Genomic DNA, 23,315 nt, shown 5'->3' with positions numbered 1-23,315 from the left:
ACGAGCGGTTTGTAGACAATACAAAACCACGTGAGCAGATACTCGGAAAAGGATGAATTTTATTTTCTACCAACTTTTAAAAGAGTTTAAAGTGCATTTTTTCGAAAAATAGCATAATACATGTGCTAAGCATCGATTTGTATTCTGTCGGTAACTATTGGTAACTGTTGAACATTCAAAATTGGCTGAAAATGTAAGCCTAATCAAAAAACAATGAACGCCTCAATAACATTCTTAGTTTTTTTTTTCTTCTTTTTTTGCATCGAATGCTGTGATCATATGGTGCGCCCTTTTCTGGCGGCGGCTGCTCCGCATTTTGTTCGGTTGGCAGTTTAAATATTCCGTGACTAGTCAGACATCGTACAATTTTACATCCAATTTTACTGCAGATTCTTGCTGAAGCGCGCGAGCGCTCACCCTACGCACGAAGATATTCCGCCCTCTGACAAACTACTACATATCGTTTTCCCAAACGTCCGACGGCCATAGGTTGTCGTTTTCTTTTATTTTCTACTCCAGTGACGTATTTACAAATATTGCCTAAGTAAAAAATTAATACAACAAAAGTATTATTAAAATTTAATTAATTTTAGTTAAATGTTTTATAAGAAGTGAAATTTTTTTAAATTTGTTTAATTCAACCCTGTATTGAACCAAAAATTGCACCGGATTTGTCGAATTTAGTGGTTCAGTTATTTGTTGTCTTTCTATCTGGATCCCAGCGCTCCCCATCAGAATCCCATTCGTAGCACAAGATAGGCGACGCACAAGTTGAGGGACAAAAACGAATAAACGAGTAAGCGAATAGTCGAACAAATAAAAGTCACAATATCGAAGGGTTTCCTTCTATTATTTTCTCGTATGCACACGCGAGGCAGACGGCGGCGCAGTTGAACCAACACACGTATACATTTTGGTTTTGCGGCTAGCGTTGGAACACTTTATTCCTAGTGTGGCGCGCAGCGTATTGCATTTTTACGCGACGTCGATGACATTAAATTATTGCGGGCATTCGCGTATGAAGCACGTTCGATTCAGCGGCGCTCCTTCCTGACGAATCTCATAAAATGTTATTTATTGTAATGCGCTGCAGCGATGCACGCTAGAGGGTTGAATCCGGTCGGATCTATGCAAACAGCAAATACATTCGAAAGTCCGCGATTTTGGATTTCCATCTGCGCGTCGGGTGTCAAGTGAAAACGAGACGTATTGTCGCGAGAATGGAAATGTAATGGAATAGATGAGAAATTGCGGAATTTCTCGGATTTTCTGCCGAGTAAAATATACGTATTGACTTTTAACAAACAAGAAAATGAATTGATACATTATATTATTGATAAAAGTAGTATATTTTATTCTAATTATTTGTCCAGTAAAGAATTTTAAGTGCCACTACCCTAATCATTTCAAAAAGGATGTGTTGGTATGTAGAGTGGTGTGGCGTCCGTCGCCTCTCACGTAAAATAGACGGTAAAACGACGAGCTTTCGCGCTCGGCGCGTCGTAAAGTATTCAAACGTAATTAACAGTAGTAGTGAAATTAGTGACGGAGCGTGAAATGATTTCGTTGTAATAGGCTTCCTTTTAAAACGGCAACGGCAGGCGTCGTGTCGCGGGGGAGTGCGAGTGCGCACCCGATGGCCGCCGTCGGTGTGCGCCGCGCAAAACCATCCGCAAAACGACGACAGTGTTACAACGAAGATGAAATAAGAAGGAAGCGACGCGAGATTGCCGACTACCCATTAGAGCGCGCAGCAGGCAGGGACAGTGCCGGTGTTGGTAGAGGAATGGTGGCAGGATAGTCGGGATTGAGACCCGGTTTTGCTGCCGGCAGAAAACGCAAAACGAATGAAACAATATGCTCCGAATTCGGTAGTGACTCAGTTAGTTATATGGGTTATAAGGAGCTTCACTTTTCCTAATTGCATTAACTTAATTAGGAACTTCCAACTTGGCAAGAATTTTCAAGTGGGTTTTGTGTGTTTTAAATGAACATACTGCTAACACTTTCTTTTAGTGGTAATATTTAATTTGTTGCACAAAGAAAAAAAAATATTTAAAAAAAAGGCTGTGAAGGTTATTGATACTGATAATAACAATATCCTCTTGTTGACGTAGTGTCAATTAAGCAACATGACCACGCGCAGTAACCACGTATGTAGATTAACACTACCTGTCGGGGCCCCGCTTGATCTACATGACCTGTGCATTTCGATCCACTCATACGTTGCAAGTACTCGCCCTTCATTGTCATCATTTACGAGCTTGTAGCACACCCGCCACATCAACCTGACCGAAAATGCTACTAAACGATGCGGTCTCGTCCTGCTGCCGCCATAAACCCATCCACCCATCCAACTCGGCCGCCAATCCGGCCGCAAAAAGAAAATGCATTAGCTCATCCCCCCATTCCATCGCACATTCCCCACCGCACTACGCCTCGTCGTGCCGAACCTGGAAAACAGGAAACCGTTGCCTGTAGTCCTCTAGTCCGACGCGACCGCCCAACCACTGGACCATCCGCAGATCCGCCAATGCCGCAATTAAATCGACGAGCTAGAAATCGGTCAATAAATCATGGCAAAGCCAAAAATCCACCTCCGCTCGAGCGACGCGCAACAATGTATGGCGGATCAACACCGAAGTTATTCCAGTTTGCCCGGAAAACGACCGAAGCGTCATCCCACTAGATCCGGACTCAATCCGAGCGGGTTTTAATTAAATTCAAGCGTTTCCGTTTTCCAAATAAATTAACAAAGTAAATGCAATAACTTAAAAGTCGTCCGAATTTGTTTGTTTTAGGCTTTTACGTTCGTGTGCGCATGAAGGGCGGTTGGTTATGGAACGATTCTTCTTCTTCTTGTTCATCTGCTTAAATTTTTCGAGCCCTGCGCGTGCACAGAAAAAGGGGTTGCTTGCTTGCTGCGCCTAAGTAGTTGCGAAAGTTTGGGAGCGCCGCGGGCGAAAGTTTATCTCAGTTACGCGCAATAATCGTTTGTTTGCCTTATGAAAAGTCGTTGAGTTGCTGTTCGAAAACAATAATAAATTGAAAAGTTCTGTCCTCGTTTTACTACGCTCGATCTGCAACAGGAGCAAGACATCCAAAGAAAAACATTCTTTGATGATACACTCGGTATTAATTTCTCAAACTTTGTTAAATATTTATTATTAAGTAATTGTATTTCCAACTTTGTGGTGATTTATTTTTTGCGGGTAAAAATCAATTTTTTGAAATATGTTTTTATCACACGGTGGAATATTTTTTTAAATCTTCGTAGAAGCAACTTTCAAGATTCTTTATGTACCGCCGGTTATATAAGAATTGGAGGGTGCAAAAAGCTACAATATGCCCTCAGTTTTATGGCCGAGGGCAAATAAATATGGAACATACTCTGCGATACTTTTCTTTGTGCCAAAGTTGCTGAAATATGCATATGGAAGTGTCGGCTCGTTCATTATATCAATTTTTATACAAAAAGCTAAAGCATGTAAGTGCATACTTAAATTATAAATCAATATTTTAAATTTTCACCAAAAATCTCAACATTTATGAAGAACAACTTCAAAATTTCTTATAAATTAAATGATTGGGAAACTCTTTTCAAGTTTTTATAATTCCACTGATTTCAAAAATTAACTTTAACCAATTTATTTTATATTATTATACAAACATACGAATTTATGGAAGCATGTGTCGCAGTGTCGCAATGTCGCATAGTACAGTCGGGTGTTTTATGATGTTTATGATTCATGCAACCATAAAAATGAGTTTATGCGATCGTTTGCCACGAGATAACCATGTCCTCATGTCTTCAAACACTCAATAAAATAGCCTACCAACTGATACCGCAATAAAATAAATATGCGTTCAATGCACGCGTATGTAAAGTAAGCACTGCGGCACGACACATCAACAAAAACGCAATTTCAATTGCAATTAAGCAAACACCATCAGCATCCAAACACATTTACATTCGCATAGGTGAATGCCGGAAAACAAACCATCAAGAAAGTTAACATCGACATTAGTCAAAAGTCAATTACAGTTAGTAGATAGAATATGATTTATACTCGAAATATACTGAATGTTTTAATGTTTTGTTTTAATTTTTTTTATTACGGATTAAAAATTGAAACAAGTACTCAACATGTTTTCCAACAGCATGAACATATGTGGGATTATATTCGTACATCTTGTATGCTTGGATACGAAGAGTATTGGGAGTAATTCCACTTTAATGCCATGACGTCGGTTGCACGCGAAACGTTCGAAAAGTTTAAAACAACACGCGGGCGGCAACCCTGAAAAAAAAAGAGCCAAGCGGGCGCGAGTCCCAACCGGTTCGAAGTGCGGTGATTGATGATGGCATTGTTTTCCAGACGCACTTAAAATCCAGCATTAATTTTTCCCATTTTTCCAAACGAACGTTTATCTTGTGCGTCTGCCAGTTACCTAGTGCCGTCGAGTGTTTGTTGTTGTAACGATGTGCAAGCGCCGAAAAAAAGAAAAAGAAAAACGCTCGCCAATGGATGATGTCGGCTCTTGATGATATTTTGCGAACTGTACTGTGTTCATTAACTTGTAAAAACTCTTAACAAGAGGTGAAATAACACTTTTGTTATTGTATTGTTTCGTGATGTAAATTTACAATTCAAACCTACTAGTTTTTTGTTTGTTTTTAATTTGTGGGATTTTATGGTGTTTAAGTAACATGAGATTTCTTTGTTGGCGCACCCATTAACTCGATGTTAATTCTTAATACTTTGATAGTATGTATGCGTCGACAACAATGTGCGAGGGCGACGGATGAGCGATTTGTACTTGTAACCCAGCACCTCTCGGTTCTTGCGCCCTGTGCGATAGTGTTGCTGCGAACTATTAGCGCGCGCGATTAATTCCGAACTCTAAAACGACCCCATCGTCGCCACCGTCCCCGACAACAGCGGCGCCGGCGATGACGAGCGCCGGTTCTAATGGTTTTCGCACAACCTACCTCATTAATTTTGTCACGTGCAATTATAACGAGAGACGTACTGAAGAATATCGTATTTCTGCGTGGAACCTCTAGATTTAGAGTTAACACAACTAAAACTTTGTCTTTTTTTGACAGAATCAAAGTACCAAACTAAAAAATATTCTCTGTGAGATCCACTTCGACCAATTTCATTCTAAAAATAATGAAAAAGTAATGGTTAGTAGCCAAGCGGAGTCCCTCATGCCACATTTAGAATCTATGTCATTCGTGTCAGAATTCACATCGATATCTTTCGATTCATAACAACATTATTTCCTCTCTCTTGGTCAGATCTCGTTCGAAAAATATATGTCATCTCTGCACTCGTTTTTGTGCTTTTTTTCTGACTGCCTACCCTATTCGCTGCGGGAATGATCTTTGCGTGGCAATTTCTGAATCGACTCTTTTGTGTGCAACGCCTGCAACGACCCGACGCGCATCAGCGCATACTTCGACATTAATATATGAGGAGGAGTGGATGCTCGACGGGGCGCGCTCGTCTTTTTACGCCGCCAGCCGCCGCCGTCCTTCACGGTCGCCTTTATCCTGGTTGAGCGCGTTCAATAATAACGATCGTTATATTCCTATATATACGGAATCCGTCTCTCTCATGCGCGCAACTCTCCGGAAAATGGTTCAGGATATCAGCGCGTTCTCTTTCTGGACATGGATATACAAGGTGTTGCATTTGTTTAGTTTTAATTATATTTATGGGAACTAGAGAGTTTATTAATGCTTAGTATATAAACGGATTAATTTGATTACTTGAGTTTTAATTTATTGCGATTGGGTGTGATTTGAGGTGAGTGCGATTTGATTAAAATCCTTTGCTTGATGGACAGTTATCACTGAACAAATCTGTGATCGGTGGTGCTGCGTGGATACTGCTGTGGCCGGCGTGATGATTATCGGGCATCCATCGGTCCGACCGAATGCTTTAATCGAGATCCTCATCATAATCGATGGTAATTGAATCAGACCTGGCCAGAGTGATACCCTGGAGAATTATCGTCCACTCGAGTAGCAACGATAGGCAGCAAAGATTGAAATTTCCCATTTACACAACGCTTCACGGTCTTATCAAATCCAAAAATTTAAAAATTTTAATTTTCTTTAGCAAGATAACACATAAAATACAAGTTAATGAAGTAAAAGTGTTTTACAGATAAGATTAAGCTCGTCTTAAAGAATCTCCTTGCACATGCTAATCCGTAGTTAACGCGACAACGTAAAATTAATTAAAAGCGTTTGCTATCAGCGTGTATCGTCGTAAAATTGCGGAAATGCGCGCGCGCGCGCGCGTACAATGAGCGTTATTCTCATTACGCTTTACGATTCGCCAATAAATATAGAGAATGGGATAGTGATGACGGTGTTCGTGTCAGTCCTGTCAAAAGGACAAGCCCAACGAGCCCGAAAACAGGCGTCCAATTCAAATATGGCGCTGTGCGCTTGTTTTCGCTGCTCAAGATACACATCAACACATGAACACATCCAATTCTCGCCTCGACTGTCAGCGGCTCATCATCAAGTCTAGATACTTGTTTGGTCGTACATCACATTCCCGTCTTGTTTTGTCTATGCCCGATTGTCCTTCCACGAGACGCTATCATTGACGCGTTTATCACGCCATGCTCCGAATGGTCCAAAGTTGAGTGCATGCTCAAGGACAAAGCGTTAAAGGACACAATGGACAAGAACACAAGGACTAGAGGAATGCAGAACTACACAGAAATTGACATTGTATCGGCACATGGGGCAATATCGAGCGATAGATGGTATTGTGTGATATTGTATGATGTGTATCTGGGTAGTTAATTTATTTTTTGTTGCATATCAAACAAAACAATCACAATAAACTTGATTTTGGCATTTTGTTGATTATATTTGATGAGTTAATTAATACAACGGCAAGTTTTGATTAAAATTTATTATTATTTATTTATATCTGAAAATCTGGTATTGAGTTTTGTATTATTATTATGAGGCAGGTATTGTTGTTTTTATTAATCTCAACAGAACAATTTGTGTTAATTAATGATGTTGCTGGACTAAACTAATTTACCTACATGTCATAACATAGATTTTCATAGTGCGGATAGAACCTATAATACATTGTACACAAATCATAAATATAGAGTGCAATCATACGCTAAGCGCTAATCAATTAAGCAATTAATTCGCAAAATAAATGAACACCCGGCGCTTCTTGCTATTTGCCGCCCCGCCGCAGTAACCAGCTCGAAAGCTCGCTCGCTCTGTGTACTTCAATGCTCTTTGTGCACGCCCGCGCTGTTTCGCAGCTAATTATTAACGAACGAATATGTACAATTTCACAATGCACCCGCTGCCGTTCAGCGGGCGCGCAAAGCAAACTTTCATAGAAATGTGAATCGTACATCGAGATTCATCAATGGCGTGACTACAATGATTCTTGTAACGCGTGGGTAAGGCTGTCAACGCTCATGAATAACGAAGTTCCGCTGGGAATAATTTGACTACATGCAATGCAAATAATTCGCCATTAATTGGCCAAAGTAATCAAGAGTAATCATCGCATTGATATACCAGTACGTATGAAATGCATGTTGATTACGAAAATGTAATTTGGGTACAGTTGAAGTTCTAGATTTACTAATATTCTTGCAAAAATTGTTGCTGGTGTTTTGTACACCACGTGATAGTGGAATTATCATCAAAACATTAAACATTATGCACGACAAATACGCAGTACGTCAACGCTGGGGGCTGTATGGACACAACAGACATTACATTCGACCGAGAGTCATTTGAGCTTTAGTGGCAAATGGTGAATTCGCTCGGATGCGAAAATGTTTCCCCTGTGTGGGCTGTGTGGCGGTGGCGGCGGCGTCACGGATGAGACGACGATGGCGGTGTGTGCGCCACACATCTTCCACGTTCCACGCGATGCTATCGCGCCGTGGCAAATGGTTTCATTAAATCATAATTATTGCTGTACGTCTAGACATTAATCGGACGCTTTTAGTCAGAAGTGCGCCCTTTCGCTAAGTTATATGCGTGATATGGCCCGTTTGAGATGTAATGGCGACGCACAAACGTGTAAACAATTGCGAAAAGTACAGGAAAAGAACAAATTGCAACGTTTTACATTCTGTCTCAAGTTGACACTTTTATAAACGCATTTGGTTCAACTTGAAACATGTCTGCTAATGGGACAACTATTATAGTTACAAATGATAACTCAGAAGTGAACAATAAGGTGTATTAAATATAAATATTTCTTATTTATCGATGGTGAATAAATAATTTTATTTGAATACTGCTATAGCCCTCTACCAGAATAAAGTTGTACCTTTATATAGTTCATGATTTCACTCACAGATGGCGGACCATTCTGTAATTTTGATTAATTTTTGGGACAACTTTATTTAAATTATTTTTAGTCGTACAAATACTGTTAATTTAAAACGTAGATTTTTAAAACAACTAATTTAATTAGAGATTGTATATTTACATTTAATTATCACGTTTATTCAATAATCTGGTATTAATGGTAACCTTGTCACTTTTGAGATGGCACTACATGGCACACGTTTGTTTACATATTTTGCTGAGAAATTAAATTAATAGGATAATTTTTAGTAAAATGTAACTATTGCAATTAATTATTAATCATAATTAATTAATGTTTGCATAAATTATACCTATATTAGCAAATTTCGTGCAAAAAGTTGCATCTTTGTCCCGAAATGGAATGCGCGCGCAGCCAAACCTGTAAACCGGTACTTTCAAAAACCCGTTTCCAACGATTCGCGCCGTTACATTGACCATTGTTGATTACTTCACATTATTTCGCTTCATTGGTCGTGTGTGTGCGGCCTGTGTTGCCTCCAGTCGGCTGCATCTGTCCCTCATCTGCTCTTCAGCACTCTTCGCTCACTCCATTCGTGCGTGAATTCGCCTTGGCGAAGGAAGAAAGAACCGCGTGGCAATCGCCAGCTCTAACCGCCACCATCATTCCGAAAGCATGGCGAGTGAGAAACGCACTCATTCCGAACAACTCAAACAACTATTGCACGAATTTCCGCACGAAATCGTCAGTCCTGTAAGCTGCAGGTAAGCTGCAAAAGTTAATCACAACATATTATAACCATTCAATTTTTCCTCAATGACCTTATCTGTGCTTGTACTGTGCAACAATGTCAATGCCCTGTTGCTTCATTTGCTCCATCTGAATGTTTGTTATTATATTACTACACTCATTTGAGCTGAGAATTTCGATTGGCATAACGGTGCTTTTCCGATGGTGCACGCGCAATTAACAAACAAAATTCGCTTATTCGATGAATTAATTTGTGCAGGCCTCGAAAGAAGATGTGGGTGTTTAGGACGTGGTCTGTGGCAAGTATGTTATTTAATTCATATTGCACCAGTCCCGGCCTAATCAACCTCATTGCATTCAACTCGATGGATTTTTATTGTCATGCATGCATTTTTACATTATGATAATAAACAGGAAATTAAAACAAACCCACACGTTTCTACTGTGAACAATCAAATGTATTGTGATTTACTTCCTCATGCTTTGTTCATGTTTACAGTGAGACTGATGCCGCCAAAGTACAAGCACTATCAAAATATGTGTATCCGGTATTGAAAACTGGAATTGAGCACACACTTCGGCAAATCTTGGAAAAAGATGCTCATTTTGTCGCGTTTGGAGAAGCACTTGACGAATTAGAATCTTTGAAACAGACTGGCCAAAAGAGGACAAAGTAAGTGATTACTTCTTGATTAGTACAACACAGCGGTTAAGAATTTAACTAAGAATTCTATTTTATCTGTTTTTTTAGTACTCAAGATGTGGAACCAGGAAAGATTGATTTTGATGATTACAAAATTATAGCTCTGCATAAACAAATTCGTAAAATGCAGAAGAAAATTCAAGCCAACAACACAAAAATCAACAATCTGATGAATCAGGTTGAAAGGAAGCGAGAACGCGTTAACAACGTCCACACAAATTTAATGCAATTGTAAACAATTATGATTGTAGTAAGTTACTGTTGATAAACGCCAAATATTCATCTCTAGCTTCTTGTTCTTTTCTGCATTTCATCATCCATTCTTCATTTTGTTGCTGCAATTCTTCTATTTTCTGGCTGGCAATGCTAATTTGCCTATTTACATCTTCAACATAGGCTTTAATACATGATTGTTCCAAAATCACAGCATTTATTTTGTTTCTTATTTCAGGGAGTGATTCATGCTGAGCATCTTCATCTTTAACCTGCAGGAGGGCTTCCAGTTTGAGTAATTCCAGCTCAAGTTTACAATTTTTCTGATGTAACGCCTATGAAATGTGATATATTAATTAGTTTATATTTTTTAATATTATGATCTTACATTGATTTCATTTATATGCATTTGTGCATTGTCACTGTACTCCCTAAGTTTGTATTGATTGATGTGATATTCTCCTGTATGCTGGTGATAAGCAACGAAGGTTTCCGCATTTTGTTGCTCAGCTATGACGAGTTTCGATTTCAAAGCTTCGTTCTGTCCTCTTAGTTTATTTAGCGCGCTATTCATGATTTGAACTTGGTTGGAACGTATCTGTTAAATTGAAGGTTGTGACAATAGGAAATGAATGCTTCTAGAATACCGTAGATGGCGCCACGTATTCTAGTTCTTGAAGAAATCGACGAATTCTTTGTTTAAATATTAGATTTTATGTTTGGCAAACTTTAATTGTTTAATTCAATATGAATGAAATTAAATTGTTGCATATATTTATAGCGTTAAAAACGTTGGGACCAGTTGTAATCTAAAATTATTTATTCTTCTCTAGGTGAGCTCAACAGATGTCGCTGCATGTATCATTTACGCTTCTACGGTTGGTAGTAAAGAGACGCCGAATCGGCGCAGAAGCAAGACGCGCGCGAACCGCTATGTGGTGTGCGTGCAGAGGGCATTTATTATTCAGCTGTTTGTGGAGCAGAGCATCGCTGGCGCCATTGCTTCCGTTCGGCGTTAAATTCCCAGAGTGATAGAAAAAGAGTTTGCAAATTGTGTGCGTCGCCAACGTCGGTCTACTACGAGACGAGCGGCTCGATTAAGGTTAGTATATTCTAATAGTTGCAATTACGCCGCACGCCGCGATTACATACGCCGAGCAGTCGGCGAAATATCGATAAAAACATGCGTGCTAGCGCTAGGGGCTGCCGTCGTTGTGCCGGCTGAACGACCTTTTATCATCATGGATGGCATGCCATGTCGTGAGGTTGGACGCTTCGCGGGCATCGATGCCGCGCCGCCGGTTTCTGAAATTATTGTCGACGCACGCCGACACTGCCCGCGCGCTTGCTATTAAAACGAAATCAAGTAATAACACAACAGTTGATGTTGATAAAATATTATGATCATAGATAAACGCGATGTTGGGTTTGCGCACCGCACGGCACGATGGCTGTGTGTACATGCGTGAATGTGTATGCGTGCTAGTTGGATAGAATAGATCGTGTTTTGTTTGTTTCGGGTTAGGAAACATTTCACACTTATCTCTTTGTTTTCACGTGGCTTTGCAACATTGCGACGTTTTATTTTGGGCGTTTTTTGATTTGGTTTATAATAAATTTACGTGAATCTTGGATTTATTCTTTGCTTACATCTAGAGCGAAAATGATATTTCCGTATTTTGATTTCGCAATACTACATAACTTTTGTGATTTATAGGAAGCGGATTGAAATGTGCAATTTAAATAATTTTATGTTTCTTTGATGGTAACAGGATACGAAAGACATTATTACCTCCATAGTTTATTTTTATTTTAACAAAGACTTGTCAAAAATAGATATTTATTAACATGTTTTTATCACAAGGTTTTCCCTGCTGACAAGTTGCCGCTGAAATTCCATATCAATCTAGTTAGCAGTTATTATCGCCCGGTGACATCGCGCTGTTCCAAAAAAAGATCGTTAATTAAAAACCCATAAATCCAACCGAAACTACTATTATACTAGTATTGGTAATTGAAAACCGCACCGAACGTGAAAACCGAATTAACACGCGCTCGGGCATATTAAAAAATAGTTTCCAAATTCTCTTTGCCTAGCGTCCTGTCGAATATTTCTAATTGCTCTCTGCACATAGCCCCATATCCAAATGGAGTATACCTGAAAAATACACGTAACGAGGCACAGGCAAATGTTTGCAGTGTAATAAACAAACAAACTAAAACAAACAAAATTTCTTCAAAGTCTTCTGACGTCGCCGATAACGTCAAATGCTAAAGACACACTAACGCCATGAACTAAATAAATAATATATTGACTCTATTTTGGTATTTTAGTAGGAAGTAAGTGTAATTTGTAGTGTGGAAATCAATTTAGGACATTTTTGAAATAAAACTTTGAAGCATCATGATTTACTTGTCCGCTTTAATGAAATGTATTATGCGGTAGTAATTGAATTTAACAACTTGCAATTTAAACTAATGCACGGCATTAGTCACAAGTTAATAATTCATGCGCACATTGAACGTAATCATACGTACGTGGAAGATAATTATCTAGTGCATTTCTGCTATCGTGACTTATTTATTTTACGTGTGTATAATTAGCTTGTGTATATCGCAAATGTTGCTTTACTTTGTAGTTACAGTTCCAATATTGAATATGTGTGTTAGGTGAAGTGGTCGATGTATCGATTTTTATTTGCCCCTTGTTTTGTTTGTAATGTTGGTGGTTGTAGCTGTCGATGGAAAAGTGTCAAGCGTGTCAACATTTGTACAATTTTCAATAACAAGTTATTACTTTGAACACATGGAAATTAATTATTTTCATTGAAATTTTATTCCGTAGTAATTAATTAGATTTTTCTTTCAATACTATAGGCTGTTGGTAAATATAAACATTATTTTTGTGTTTGGTCTTTTTATAAACATGGCATGTTTATATCGGTTTGAAGAAGACACACACGCGCGGTTGGTTGCCAGGCAACGCAAATGTCTGACCATACAAATACGATACAAAATGCATTATCCCATTATCCATCAATGTTTCAATATAATCGTTACATCGAAACTAATCTATGCATCATTAATGTGCCGTGCGCGCTTTCCTGTGTGCTTACGTTGTTATCCTGCGGGGTGAAGGAGGGAAGGTATATGTCCATCGGCGTGCCGCAAAAGGGCAGAGGCAGGCAAAATTCTTTCCTAACGCGTTCATTTCCTATTCCTTGGTTTATTGCTTCCTACATGACTGCTATTATCTTTTTTACTTTCGTTTTTATTTTCACACTAGTTAAAATTATTAGTTTTACTACTACGCATTTTGCTGCAAGGGAAAGAAATAGGATTTAACGATAATTTAATTTCCATAACTTTTCTAGATTTTCTTTGGAACATTCAAAATCACAAAAAAATACGATTACTATTACGACTTTGATAAAAGTTATTATGTCATTGAAAATGACACAATTTTGTAAGACAACTCTCAATTTCTATAGGTTTATTTGTTCATCCGAGTGTTCAATGTTTGCAACTCTAAACCACAAACAACAACACCAATAGCATAGAAAATTTGACACACTTTAATGAAAGGCCGACTTCTTCGCAAACTATAACAACAACAACGAATCTATATTAATTTAAGTGTAACAGTGTGTAGGATGTAGTATGAACAAACACGTATATTTAAGTATTGTTGAAAACGTCATAAAAACGTACAATGAACAGTAAACAACATCAATTCACTTCACACACGTGATCAACATGGGATGAGATAAGACACACAATGATATATGTGCTACGGCATGGTAATTAGGGTTAATAGCACCGAGAATAGAAAAAATATACGAGGCAATTAACATCACGAAATGGCAAATTACTCGGAAGCATTTTCTCTTTGACTTTATGGTTGATTGCTATCATATGTTTATATATTTAAAGTATTGCAAAATGTTGAGATACTTTCTATAGTCGTTATTCCCTTTTGTATTTCCCGGATGAAATTAGTTCTGGATTTGTTTATGAAAAGATTGCATTGATAATCGTTTTGTGCTGAAACATTAGAAACCTAGTGGTTGTTTTAGCTAATAGAGGCGCAACTGTAACGCGTCTTAAGTGCGCAGTTTTTGCTTCTTTCCTTTTAGGTTGCTTCTGTTGATAGTTGCGAGCAGTTATTGTCTGTTTTGTAGCTGAAAGGATTTACGAGCTGCGCGTTCTTACAAGATTTCACTTATGATAATTAAAATGATTCTCGTAACTTCCAAACATGTTTCGAAAATGACTTTGGTAGTGAAAAATGTGGAAGCACGCTAAAACTTTGTATTTATGTCAGTAAGTTTTAAAACGGAATTCATTATCCAGCTAAATATATTGACGATGAAAAGGTTTATTCGTTAGTTAAAACTAAACATTAAAATATACTTTAAATCATGTTGCTGTCGCTTTAATCACGTTTCATATTAATAATAATTTTTTCATTCGTCCGCCCATATCAAAAAACATACCGTGCGCACTGGTTGCATTACTCTGTTGCTCTCTACTGTTGACTGAGCTGATCGTGGTGAAATTGTGCTCCCGTTTTTATCTACCCACTGCGGACAAATCCTACATGCGAGAATTGTAGTTATCGATCGCATGTGGCTGTTGTGTTGTTGCTGAACCATGTGTTCGGATATGAGATTTAAATTTTGAGCACTGCGAATGATATTGTAACGAGTGCTAAATGCTTTTGTAAATATTTTTTACTCTACCGTATGTATGGTACGCAGGTACTAAAAGGTTAAGTACGTGTTAGTCATACAGGCTGAGTCAATATATTGTTCGATTCTGGCTAAAAGTATCTATTTGTGCAAATGGAAAGCATAAAATAAACATGTTTAAAGTTTGTGGCCTGCCTTTTCTTTTTCATTTTCTGTTTCTTATGCGTATTTCTTTGTTATTTTGTAGTCTCTTTGTGTTACATTTTTGAAGACACAGAAAGAGCCTGTCGATACCATGTAGCACGTGTTTTCAGGTTACGATATCTATATTGTCGCGCGCTGAACGGACAATCGTCGATTAATTATTTATCATCGTATAGCTTTGTCCGCTTCAAAAAGTGCTCCCAACGCTTTGCAACTACATAACTGCGATTGGCGTGTGCGTGTGAATAATTGAACGCGATATCGAATTTATGTGTGTTCAATATTTATTTAAATTGCATAAGAGGCGCAACTTATTTAAGCGCATACAAAATGTATAAATACTTCGTCCCAATATAAAGGGCGATAAAGAAATGGTGCGGATATAATAACATTTAATTTTATGCCAAGTATAAAGTCGGCGTATTTGTCACCTTGTATTGCACATTCAACTGAGCCTACTACTCTCGTTGAGTTTATTCGAGTTGTAGTATCGCTTTTATGGAATGACATCCAAGAACAGGTTACACAAGTCGCACAATGTGCGATGGTTTATCGCGCGTACGCTTTTAAAACGGTTTTATTAATCGGAAATGAAGATTTATGTCTGCGCTGTGAGCTTTTCACACGTAGGCAGTTGTGCAATGAGATGCAGTTTATAAAAACTTCAAGTACAGCACTTGTATTTCCGCATTGTAAATTTCTGCATTTGTTTGTTTTCAGGTGGTGACAACATTCGAATTTGAGTCCAAAACGTGTGCCTATTTTACTGTTAAGGTAAGTTCTTGTTTTATGCTAAAAGTTTTGTGCACAGAAAATGTACATGTCATTCACGAAAAGTTGCGAGTTATTTCGGATATAATTGTTTGTTTTTTCAATTGCGTCGCGCAGCACGCGATACTAAATTTTCGGACAAAACGACCACATCCTGGACCTGACCTGCACTGTTTAAACTAGGTTTGATAAACATTTGCATTTTACTTGGAATAAATTGAATAAATAACATATTTCTTGCCGCAATGGTCTGGTATAAAATGGCAGCTCCTCTGGTATACCGAGCGAGCAAAATGAGCGTATTTTGCAATCTCTTTTACGTGCAGTAAACTAGCTATAAACTAAACGAAACCACAAAAAATCCGTTCTGTATCGCCCGTTCACGATTCATCTTGCGAACACATGAGACATTTGAATATTTTCTTAGCTTATTGGCAGAGCGCGTCTAAATATAAACAACATGTAAATATTCTTTTAGACTTGTTATTTTACCAAGTGTTAATTTATTTACGCGTTACGTTAGCGCACACCGTTAGAATTTCCGAATTCCACACGACACATCTGCACGTGTGTATGTGTATGCGTGTGCGTCGTGAAATAGCTGTTAATAATTCCATTTAGTCGAACGCGTGCTGTGCGTACGATCGTATAGTTTTTTTTTTGTTGTGGGTGGTCCCGATATAGTTTTAATCGTTGTCGGAAGTTTTATTCCCAAACTATGGCGCGCGCAAAACTTGGTTTGTCCGCTTATAGCAGGATAATTTGTCAATAAAATATGGATGGACAGCGGGCGAGTAATCTGTTTATCAGTGCTGGCCGATCGTTTTGACGATAATATCGCGTGTCGAAGGTTTTCCATTCGTTCCTAGGCAACGCAACTTGGTCGCACACCACAAACGACATCGAAACCAGGAAAAAGACCCCCCTCCCTTCTCCCGGCACCTTCTGTGCTGGGTGCTCGACAAATGCGTAATTAATAATTGAAATATTTAATAAGTATCGGGCGTTAGGTAATCATATGCTGTTTCCTTGCCGTTTTCCGCTCGGCGTACCCTGGCTGCATTTAGCTGATCGAAACGTGTCGCTGTTTATTTTTGTCATGGCTGTTCGTAATATCCTGTATGGGATTGTATGCTGGAGGCTTCGTACAGGTGTGTATGGGTGGTTAGTAGTCGACGTCGATTCCGCCATGGCCGACAAACCACCCCCACATTACTTCCTGCATATTTAATGGACAACCTCATCATTTATTTACCAATAGCGGCTCTAAGCAACGATGATTATTGGTTCGACCGGTGGCTTTCGGCTGAGTTTCCCGACTGTTGGCCGGTAAACGCGTTCAAAATGTGTTGCGTTTCCTAAAGTGGAACACGCGTTTGATCCGCTACTGGCTAAATTCAAAGGGAATGTTATTAGATAGCATTGCTATTAAATATTGATTATTATCTGTTTGTTCATTTGGTCGTTAGTCATTTTCATATCGTCCGAGATCGGCGCGCCGCTTTGTTGTTCTTTGATGGCGTCCTGGCTGAACTTTAGATTGCACCGACGTGCAATCGGGTGTAATTAATATTAACTTTAGCGGCGTTATTCGTGGATCGTGGCGGCATCTTCTAAACCAAATTACCTTGATGCGGCCAGCGCTCAACATTAATAATGAACAAGGCGCTTCCGTCATTTGGGAAATAAACTTAAAATAATGAACGCTGGCGCACATCGTCTAGAGGTGTACACATATTTGTAATTAATACATATTTTAAAAAATGGTATCAATGCAATAAGTAGTCTTTTGCGTGTGTAGTATCATATCAAATCAAGTGACGTTTATATTCATATTCGTTTTGTTTCGTTTCGTTTGTCCGTTGCCAATTTATGTAATATCTACTAATAGAGTTCTACCTGTCTGCCCTGGCAGGAAAATATTTTCAAGAATTGATGGAAGGTTATTTGGCCTCGTTTTGTTCGGCTCGCCTGTCATTTAATATTGGTGTATTTCACATCGATTCGAATCGTTTTGTTCGCCGCTTCTACTCCAATCATCTTAATTGAGGCGAACGGTGGCATTTGTTACATCTTTTCCAGGGGAATAACTCCTTGAAAAGTTGCGCTTTATCTTTATTCGGACGAGTTTGTTTGTTTGTCCTGACTTTACCAAAACGCATCATAAAATATACCGGCGATGAATTCAATAAGTTTCTAGATTATAAGCAAGTTTTCGATCGACCCGGGTCTCTGTTATCTGTTTGTGCCTTGTAGGCTCGCTCAGCGCTTCATAAACGGAAGTAGGGAATTCCCTGTTGCATCAGCGGCTGAAGGAGCGGTCTGGTCTGGCTTGTGTGACACTACATGTCACCCTCTTTGGCTGGGTGCGCCAATGTTACCCGTGCGCGCCTGTAGGGAAGGTTGGCCAAGTCGTACCCCTAAAATACAATTGGCCCTAAATTGAAAGTTTTGCAACATAATGTCAGTTTTTTGACATATTCACCTGCTTTAGTTAATATAGCTTTAATTAGTATGAGAAAAATTAATCAGAAATGTTTATATTTTTGTAAAACATCAATTTAACAAAAATGTGTAAACGGTACGACTTAACAAACCGGTACCCTAAGTCGTACCATCGATACCCTAAGTCGTACCTATGCCAAAGTAATATCAAAATGAGAATATATATTAGTTTAATAATAATGTATTTATTTGCAAGGTATTTTTTACTCGTTTGGACACCCCAACACATTTGTCATGCATCCAAATTTTGCATTTGAGGCACTGAATCATACTATCTTCCCTATTCTCATCACGCTAGTAAAGTATCTTCGGCGCGCAACCGTAGCGCCGCCTCGTGGCGCAGCTGAAACCTTGAGTCCCATATGTTCTATAGGTACGACTTAAAAAACGCAAAGGGGTACGAGTTAGCAAACATGTGCTTCCCGCTTAAAACAACCTTAAACAATATATCAGAAGGAATATTTAACAAAATCCATGTAGAAAACAATACATGGATAGATGTATACCAATATTTAACATGAAACACATATTTAGTGGTGTTTTTCTGACCACCAATGCTTTCAAGCTCCAGGAGAAATTGGATGAGCACGAGGAGCAAAACTATTTTTGCGCATAACTTCTTAATTCCGATTCGGCGGGAACTGATTAAAGAATATGCTTCTAGTATGATTTCATGCTGCCCGAATACAGCATTTTAAGTTGCATAAAGTGCCTTCAAGTTAGAGAAAAGACCGAGGTACGACTTACGTGACGGTACGACTTAAGCGACTTTCCCCTATATTTTCTTGTTTTGCACGGCATTCTCGAGAGATTCGACAATTCCACGCCGGTCCCCTAATGTGTATTTTTATATGGACGGATGGTCGGGAAATCTATTCGCCGAGGATATTTGTGTCACACGGGAGGAAAATTTCGCTGAATTCCTCTTCCCTGTGCCACTATTTTCGCCTGTCGTCTTGTGTTGCAGCTTTGTGTCGCGCTCGCGAGAAATATATGAATGGCTCGTTGCGTGTAATAATATCAGCGAAGATAAATGACTGGGCAACTTAGCAACCGGAGACAGGAGAAAAATACGCACCGTGTCAAATTGTGTTTGTTCAACGATGCGTTCTTCGTGAATCTCTGAAATTGAAATGTTGCCGGGAAATAACATTTTACATTAACTGCAATGTTTGGAGATTTTGATTAATAATAGAAGCAAATGGCAATGATTTAGAATTCTTGTCATAAATTATAGTTTCTATTACTCCTCACCACTTGAAATTTGAATTAGCATTAGTCCTGGAAATATTTCACTCAATGGTAATTTCGCGCATCGGAAGCAACACATGAAGAGGCAACCAGTGTGCGAATGGCGTGCGATTGCCAAGAAATTTTGTAGTGTCCGACCGAAAGTTTTACTCCTATCACAAAATCTCCCCTGGACTTTTGCTGTATTCCGCTTTGGTCCGTCACTAAATTTAAATCATTGCGCTTGTGCCGAATGGGTTATTAGATCGTGCTAATTAACCTAGACTGCAAACAGATCTACTTGCGTGTTTCGTGGGCCAGCGACATCGAATATTATGTTTTAATCGTTTCAATCAATTATGCTCGATTGATGTGGGTGTGTATGTTTACATCCGCGATTTGCGCATTTTGCACGATATTTACGCGAGCGTAAAACCGTAGCGAATGCAATGAATATTGTGCATAAATCAACACTGGCATTCTGAGGGACTACAACTTGTTGAATATTTTAGATCGTGTACTAAAACTCAATTGGAAATTTTTCGTATTAATTATACTTGTATGTTTTTACGTTGATTATTTTTACATTAAGGGTGTCCTATAGTATGTTGCATTACTGGAGGCTTCGTTATGTGAACGAGGTGCTCTTGGTGAGTATGCATAACACATTGTTGTCAAGTTTCCCAGCTTGGCCTCATCGAAACAGTTCACTCACGTTCGCAAACACGCCGCTTATGTGACAGGCCTGGTTGCGCTTATAATATTGTCGGTGGCACGGATTCACTGCACTGTAAGCAGAGTAAGTGCGGTGTTTTCTATAGTTGCCGATTGGAAACATTCCTGAAATAGAACAAACATTCATATTTTATCTGTAAGGCAAATACCACGGAAATATTTATTTATATACTTTGTGGAAAACTATTTCCTTATTTTTCTGATTGGGCTTGTGAAGTTTGTTTTTTTCTCTCGCGTCATTTGCGTTTGATCGTCGCATAGAGTCCCAGTAGAGGTAATGAATGACTGTTTAAACTTCGTCAGTGCAGGAATAATTGAAGAACAAACACGACAAACGTTAATTAACAGGATGTTCAGGGTAAATTACAGCAAACTTTCCATTGAATTAAATTCTATTTTGCTGGCTGCGCAATTTGTTTCAGTGTGCGTTATCAGAAATTCTGCAAATAACATACGCATGTTTCATAAATCAAACCGTCGAGTGTAAAATGACAGCGAATCCGTGAAATGAGTTTCGACTGCCGATTGTTGAAAGAATTATGAAACTATTATTTATTACCGCATCTGATTAAAAATTAATATTCAGCATTCAGTTGTGACTGCATAATACTTTTCTGGTTTTCATACTTGTAATTTGGTTCGACGTTCCGCTTGAAATGTTAACCATCCGTGCATCATCAATATTTCAGCGTCTTCGATTCGCAATTACCTATGCTCGTCGTCTTTGATAACTAGACGCATATAGAAGTCGATTGCATGCCGCATGCATCCCTAGCATGTTTTCTTCCCATGTCAGTCTGTAATTTTCCTATGCCACGTCGTAATTTAGCCTAATAGCTTATTATGATTACTAATTCATGTGGGAAATCCCAATTGCGTCCAGCGTTTAAATGCAACTTTATAATTATGTACCATACCATCTATGTGATAGTTGGAAACTATTTTTTATTATGTCCAGCGCGTCCAGGGATTTATTTCCCATTATTAATATGCAGTGCTATTAACTACCACCGATACAAAGTTGGCTGAATTTTATATTTGTATTGCGTAGAGCATTCATTGTTTAATATTACAGAATAGGCGATGGGTTAATACATAAATTGGTTCTTTTTTGTTTTATGTTCGTCATTTTCATTTTTATTATAGACGAGGGAAAAGCCATTGGTTTTGAGAATCTTCTGCTGGCGTGTCATTCTTCGTGTTGCATTATAATCACATTTATGCAAGGGACTAGTTCTTTGAAGATATCATATAAGGACTGACATTATACAATTGTTCTCATTCTTCGAATTGAAGAAAGGTATTGGTCTAATGTAGAATATTCTCCGAATTTCATAGGTTAACACAAGGGTGCAGTTAGTAAAATTCATAGTAATCATAGTACTGCAAAACCAGGTTTGCTTAAAGATTTGAGTGGAGTAAATGTTCATAGCAAACTTGAATTTGCTCTCGGAATAAGTCATATTGACCTTGAGATTCGTGATTATTCTCGCAGAATCAGAAATTGTTTAATAATTTCACACAGATTATAGTTCTGCAATTGAACAATTTAAGTAGATTCATTGATTGTGAACCATTGTTTCATATATGGTAAAAATGACTCATTTTATTGTTATTATCAAAATGTGTTACGAAAAATTTCGATTTTCTTTTATACCACACATAAACGCTCATTCGCACGTACATTAGCATTTATTCATAAAATGTTTTATTGTTCATACAAGTAATAATAAATAACATATTCCATTTAGTGGAATAATCAGCAGTATTTCATACGCTGATTAAAAATTAGAAGCAGTACCTATTTAACGCAACGTGCTTGTTCGACGCCGCTGTGCCAATTCAACACGAAGCCTAATAAAATAAATGTCTTAATTTTACGATAACATTTCACGAATAATAACATCACCCAAATGGCAGCGCCCAGAATGTGCTATTAAAATATGCTCATGATGCCTAGAGTAAATTGTGTCCATTATGTTAATTACGTACAAATAAAATGCGTACGCCCGAGCAATTTATCGAAATGCCATCAAGACAGATAATGCAAGCGCTCATTACGCGATGTGTTTTTTTATTCATACAAAAACCTACCTAGAGTGGTAGGGAGCATTGAGGTTACTTTTACGAGTGGATGTGGCTGGACAGCACGGAAGGGGTGAACGCCAATAACAATAGTCAAAACGCAGGTCTCCGGCGATTGTTTGTATTCGGAAATTGGTCGTCATGACTACATGACAACAACAATCAATCGCGGCCACGCATCGGCGCCATTGGCTCCCGTGGCTCCCATTTGCACTGGGCGAATGGGCAACGCATCCTGGGGGAGATGCGGGAATGATAAGTTGATGGTCGTCCTCGACCGATGGTCAGTACCTCGCAAGACATCGCACCGCGCAGTTCTCGATCATAAGTCTCTGCAAACACACAGCACCGCCACAAGCCATCAACGAATTCATCAGGAAAAGTCTTACTCTGAAAATTTTACAAGTTTTCATAGCCAATCGCATCCGAACAGGCAGGCGCGCCGAGTGTGAGTTTATTTGTTTTTCGGTTTTCCCACTCGACGAGCGTGTGTGATCGCGAGGGGTTGTTGTTTGTGTACTCGGCGTTGTGCGCGTTCTGAGAGTCGACTCGTTTTCCTTTTAGTTTCGCACACTTGAGTTTGTTGTTCGCACATCCAGCGTGGTGGTTGGTTTGCACGTTTTCGCGCGCTGCTGAGAGCCGGGCGCCTCCGCCGATTGCACGTTTTGTTTTTCCAGCATCGGCAAATGCACTAGACTCTACACTAGAGGAAGATCTATTGAAGCGTGGTTATCTCATCTGTATTTATTCGACTCCGCTCTTTCTTAGCGCACTTGTAAACATCACACTTTAAGGCAACTGCACTGAACCGTATCGAAATTCTTTTCAATAGTTTCCCACTTCTTTTTCACACACATGCATCTGTGTTACCAACTTTTAATTTATATTCATTCCTTGTCATTTTGTTACAGAAGTCGAGGTCGACAGGACAACGCGGAGGATCCGACTCGACCGTAATTATCATTTAATTCAGGGTGAGTTTTAGTTTCATTTTAATAGATAATTCCATTATATCATCAACTCCTACAGCAGAAAACTGGAAGTTACAAAAAAATTAAAATTATAGTCTGTCGCGTGTTT

At 38.8% G+C, this 23,315-nt stretch overlaps 2 protein-coding genes and 1 long non-coding RNA gene across 4 annotated transcripts in view; 2 read left to right on the top strand and 1 right to left on the bottom strand.

Annotated features, from left to right (window-relative positions):
- The first annotated feature begins 8,791 nt into the window (after nucleotides 1-8,791).
- Nucleotides 8,792-10,407, top strand: LOC135798304 (uncharacterized). Its single transcript, XM_065311106.1, has 4 exons — nucleotides 8,792-9,112; nucleotides 9,598-9,771; nucleotides 9,850-10,051; nucleotides 10,253-10,407. Exons 1-3 carry the CDS (start codon nucleotides 9,024-9,026, stop codon nucleotides 10,034-10,036), a joined length of 450 nt encoding a protein of 149 aa, XP_065167178.1. The 5' UTR covers nucleotides 8,792-9,023; the 3' UTR covers nucleotides 10,037-10,051; nucleotides 10,253-10,407.
- LOC135798305 (uncharacterized) lies at nucleotides 10,006-10,626 on the bottom strand. The gene is made up of 2 exons (XR_010549687.1): nucleotides 10,403-10,626; nucleotides 10,006-10,349 (listed from the first exon to the last, which is right to left on the bottom strand). It is a non-coding gene; the product is annotated as an uncharacterized lncRNA (long non-coding RNA).
- A 298-nt stretch (nucleotides 10,627-10,924) lies between these two features.
- Nucleotides 10,925-23,315, top strand: part of LOC135799289 (heterogeneous nuclear ribonucleoprotein K-like) — a 33,868-nt gene continuing 21,477 nt past the window's right edge. Inside the window, exons 1-3 of one of the 2 annotated variants that reach the window (XM_065312314.1) lie at nucleotides 10,925-11,116; nucleotides 15,630-15,683; nucleotides 23,147-23,209. The gene's annotated coding sequence lies outside the window, so the exon portion shown is untranslated. Of the gene's footprint in view, nucleotides 11,117-15,629; nucleotides 15,684-22,524; nucleotides 22,684-23,146; nucleotides 23,210-23,315 lie in introns of those variants that run through there. The other variant, XM_065312315.1, reaches the window with a different exon arrangement.

The sequence above is a fragment of the Atheta coriaria genome, unplaced genomic scaffold (assembly GCF_025399875.1).
Source record: "Atheta coriaria isolate IRGN ID8LTWV9N9 unplaced genomic scaffold, Caltech_Dcor_3.1 hic_scaffold_9_pilon, whole genome shotgun sequence".
Taxonomy (NCBI): Eukaryota; Metazoa; Arthropoda; class Insecta; order Coleoptera; family Staphylinidae; genus Dalotia; species Dalotia coriaria.
Note: the sequence above shows the minus strand (reverse complement) of the source record. Positions and strands in the feature narration are given on the sequence as shown.

What these genes read in the sequence shown, in the direction of transcription:
- LOC135798304 (XM_065311106.1), top strand. Translation starts at nt 9,024, where the DNA reads ATGGCGAGTGAGAAACGCACTCATTCCGAACAACTCAAACAACTATTG. An exon ending in GTCAGTCCTGTAAGCTGCAG is followed by an intron (nt 9,113 to 9,597) that starts GTAAGCTGCAAA and finishes TCATGTTTACAG; the next exon opens with TGAGACTGATGCCGCCAAAG. An exon ending in ACTGGCCAAAAGAGGACAAA is followed by an intron (nt 9,772 to 9,849) that starts GTAAGTGATTAC and finishes CTGTTTTTTTAG; the next exon opens with TACTCAAGATGTGGAACCAG.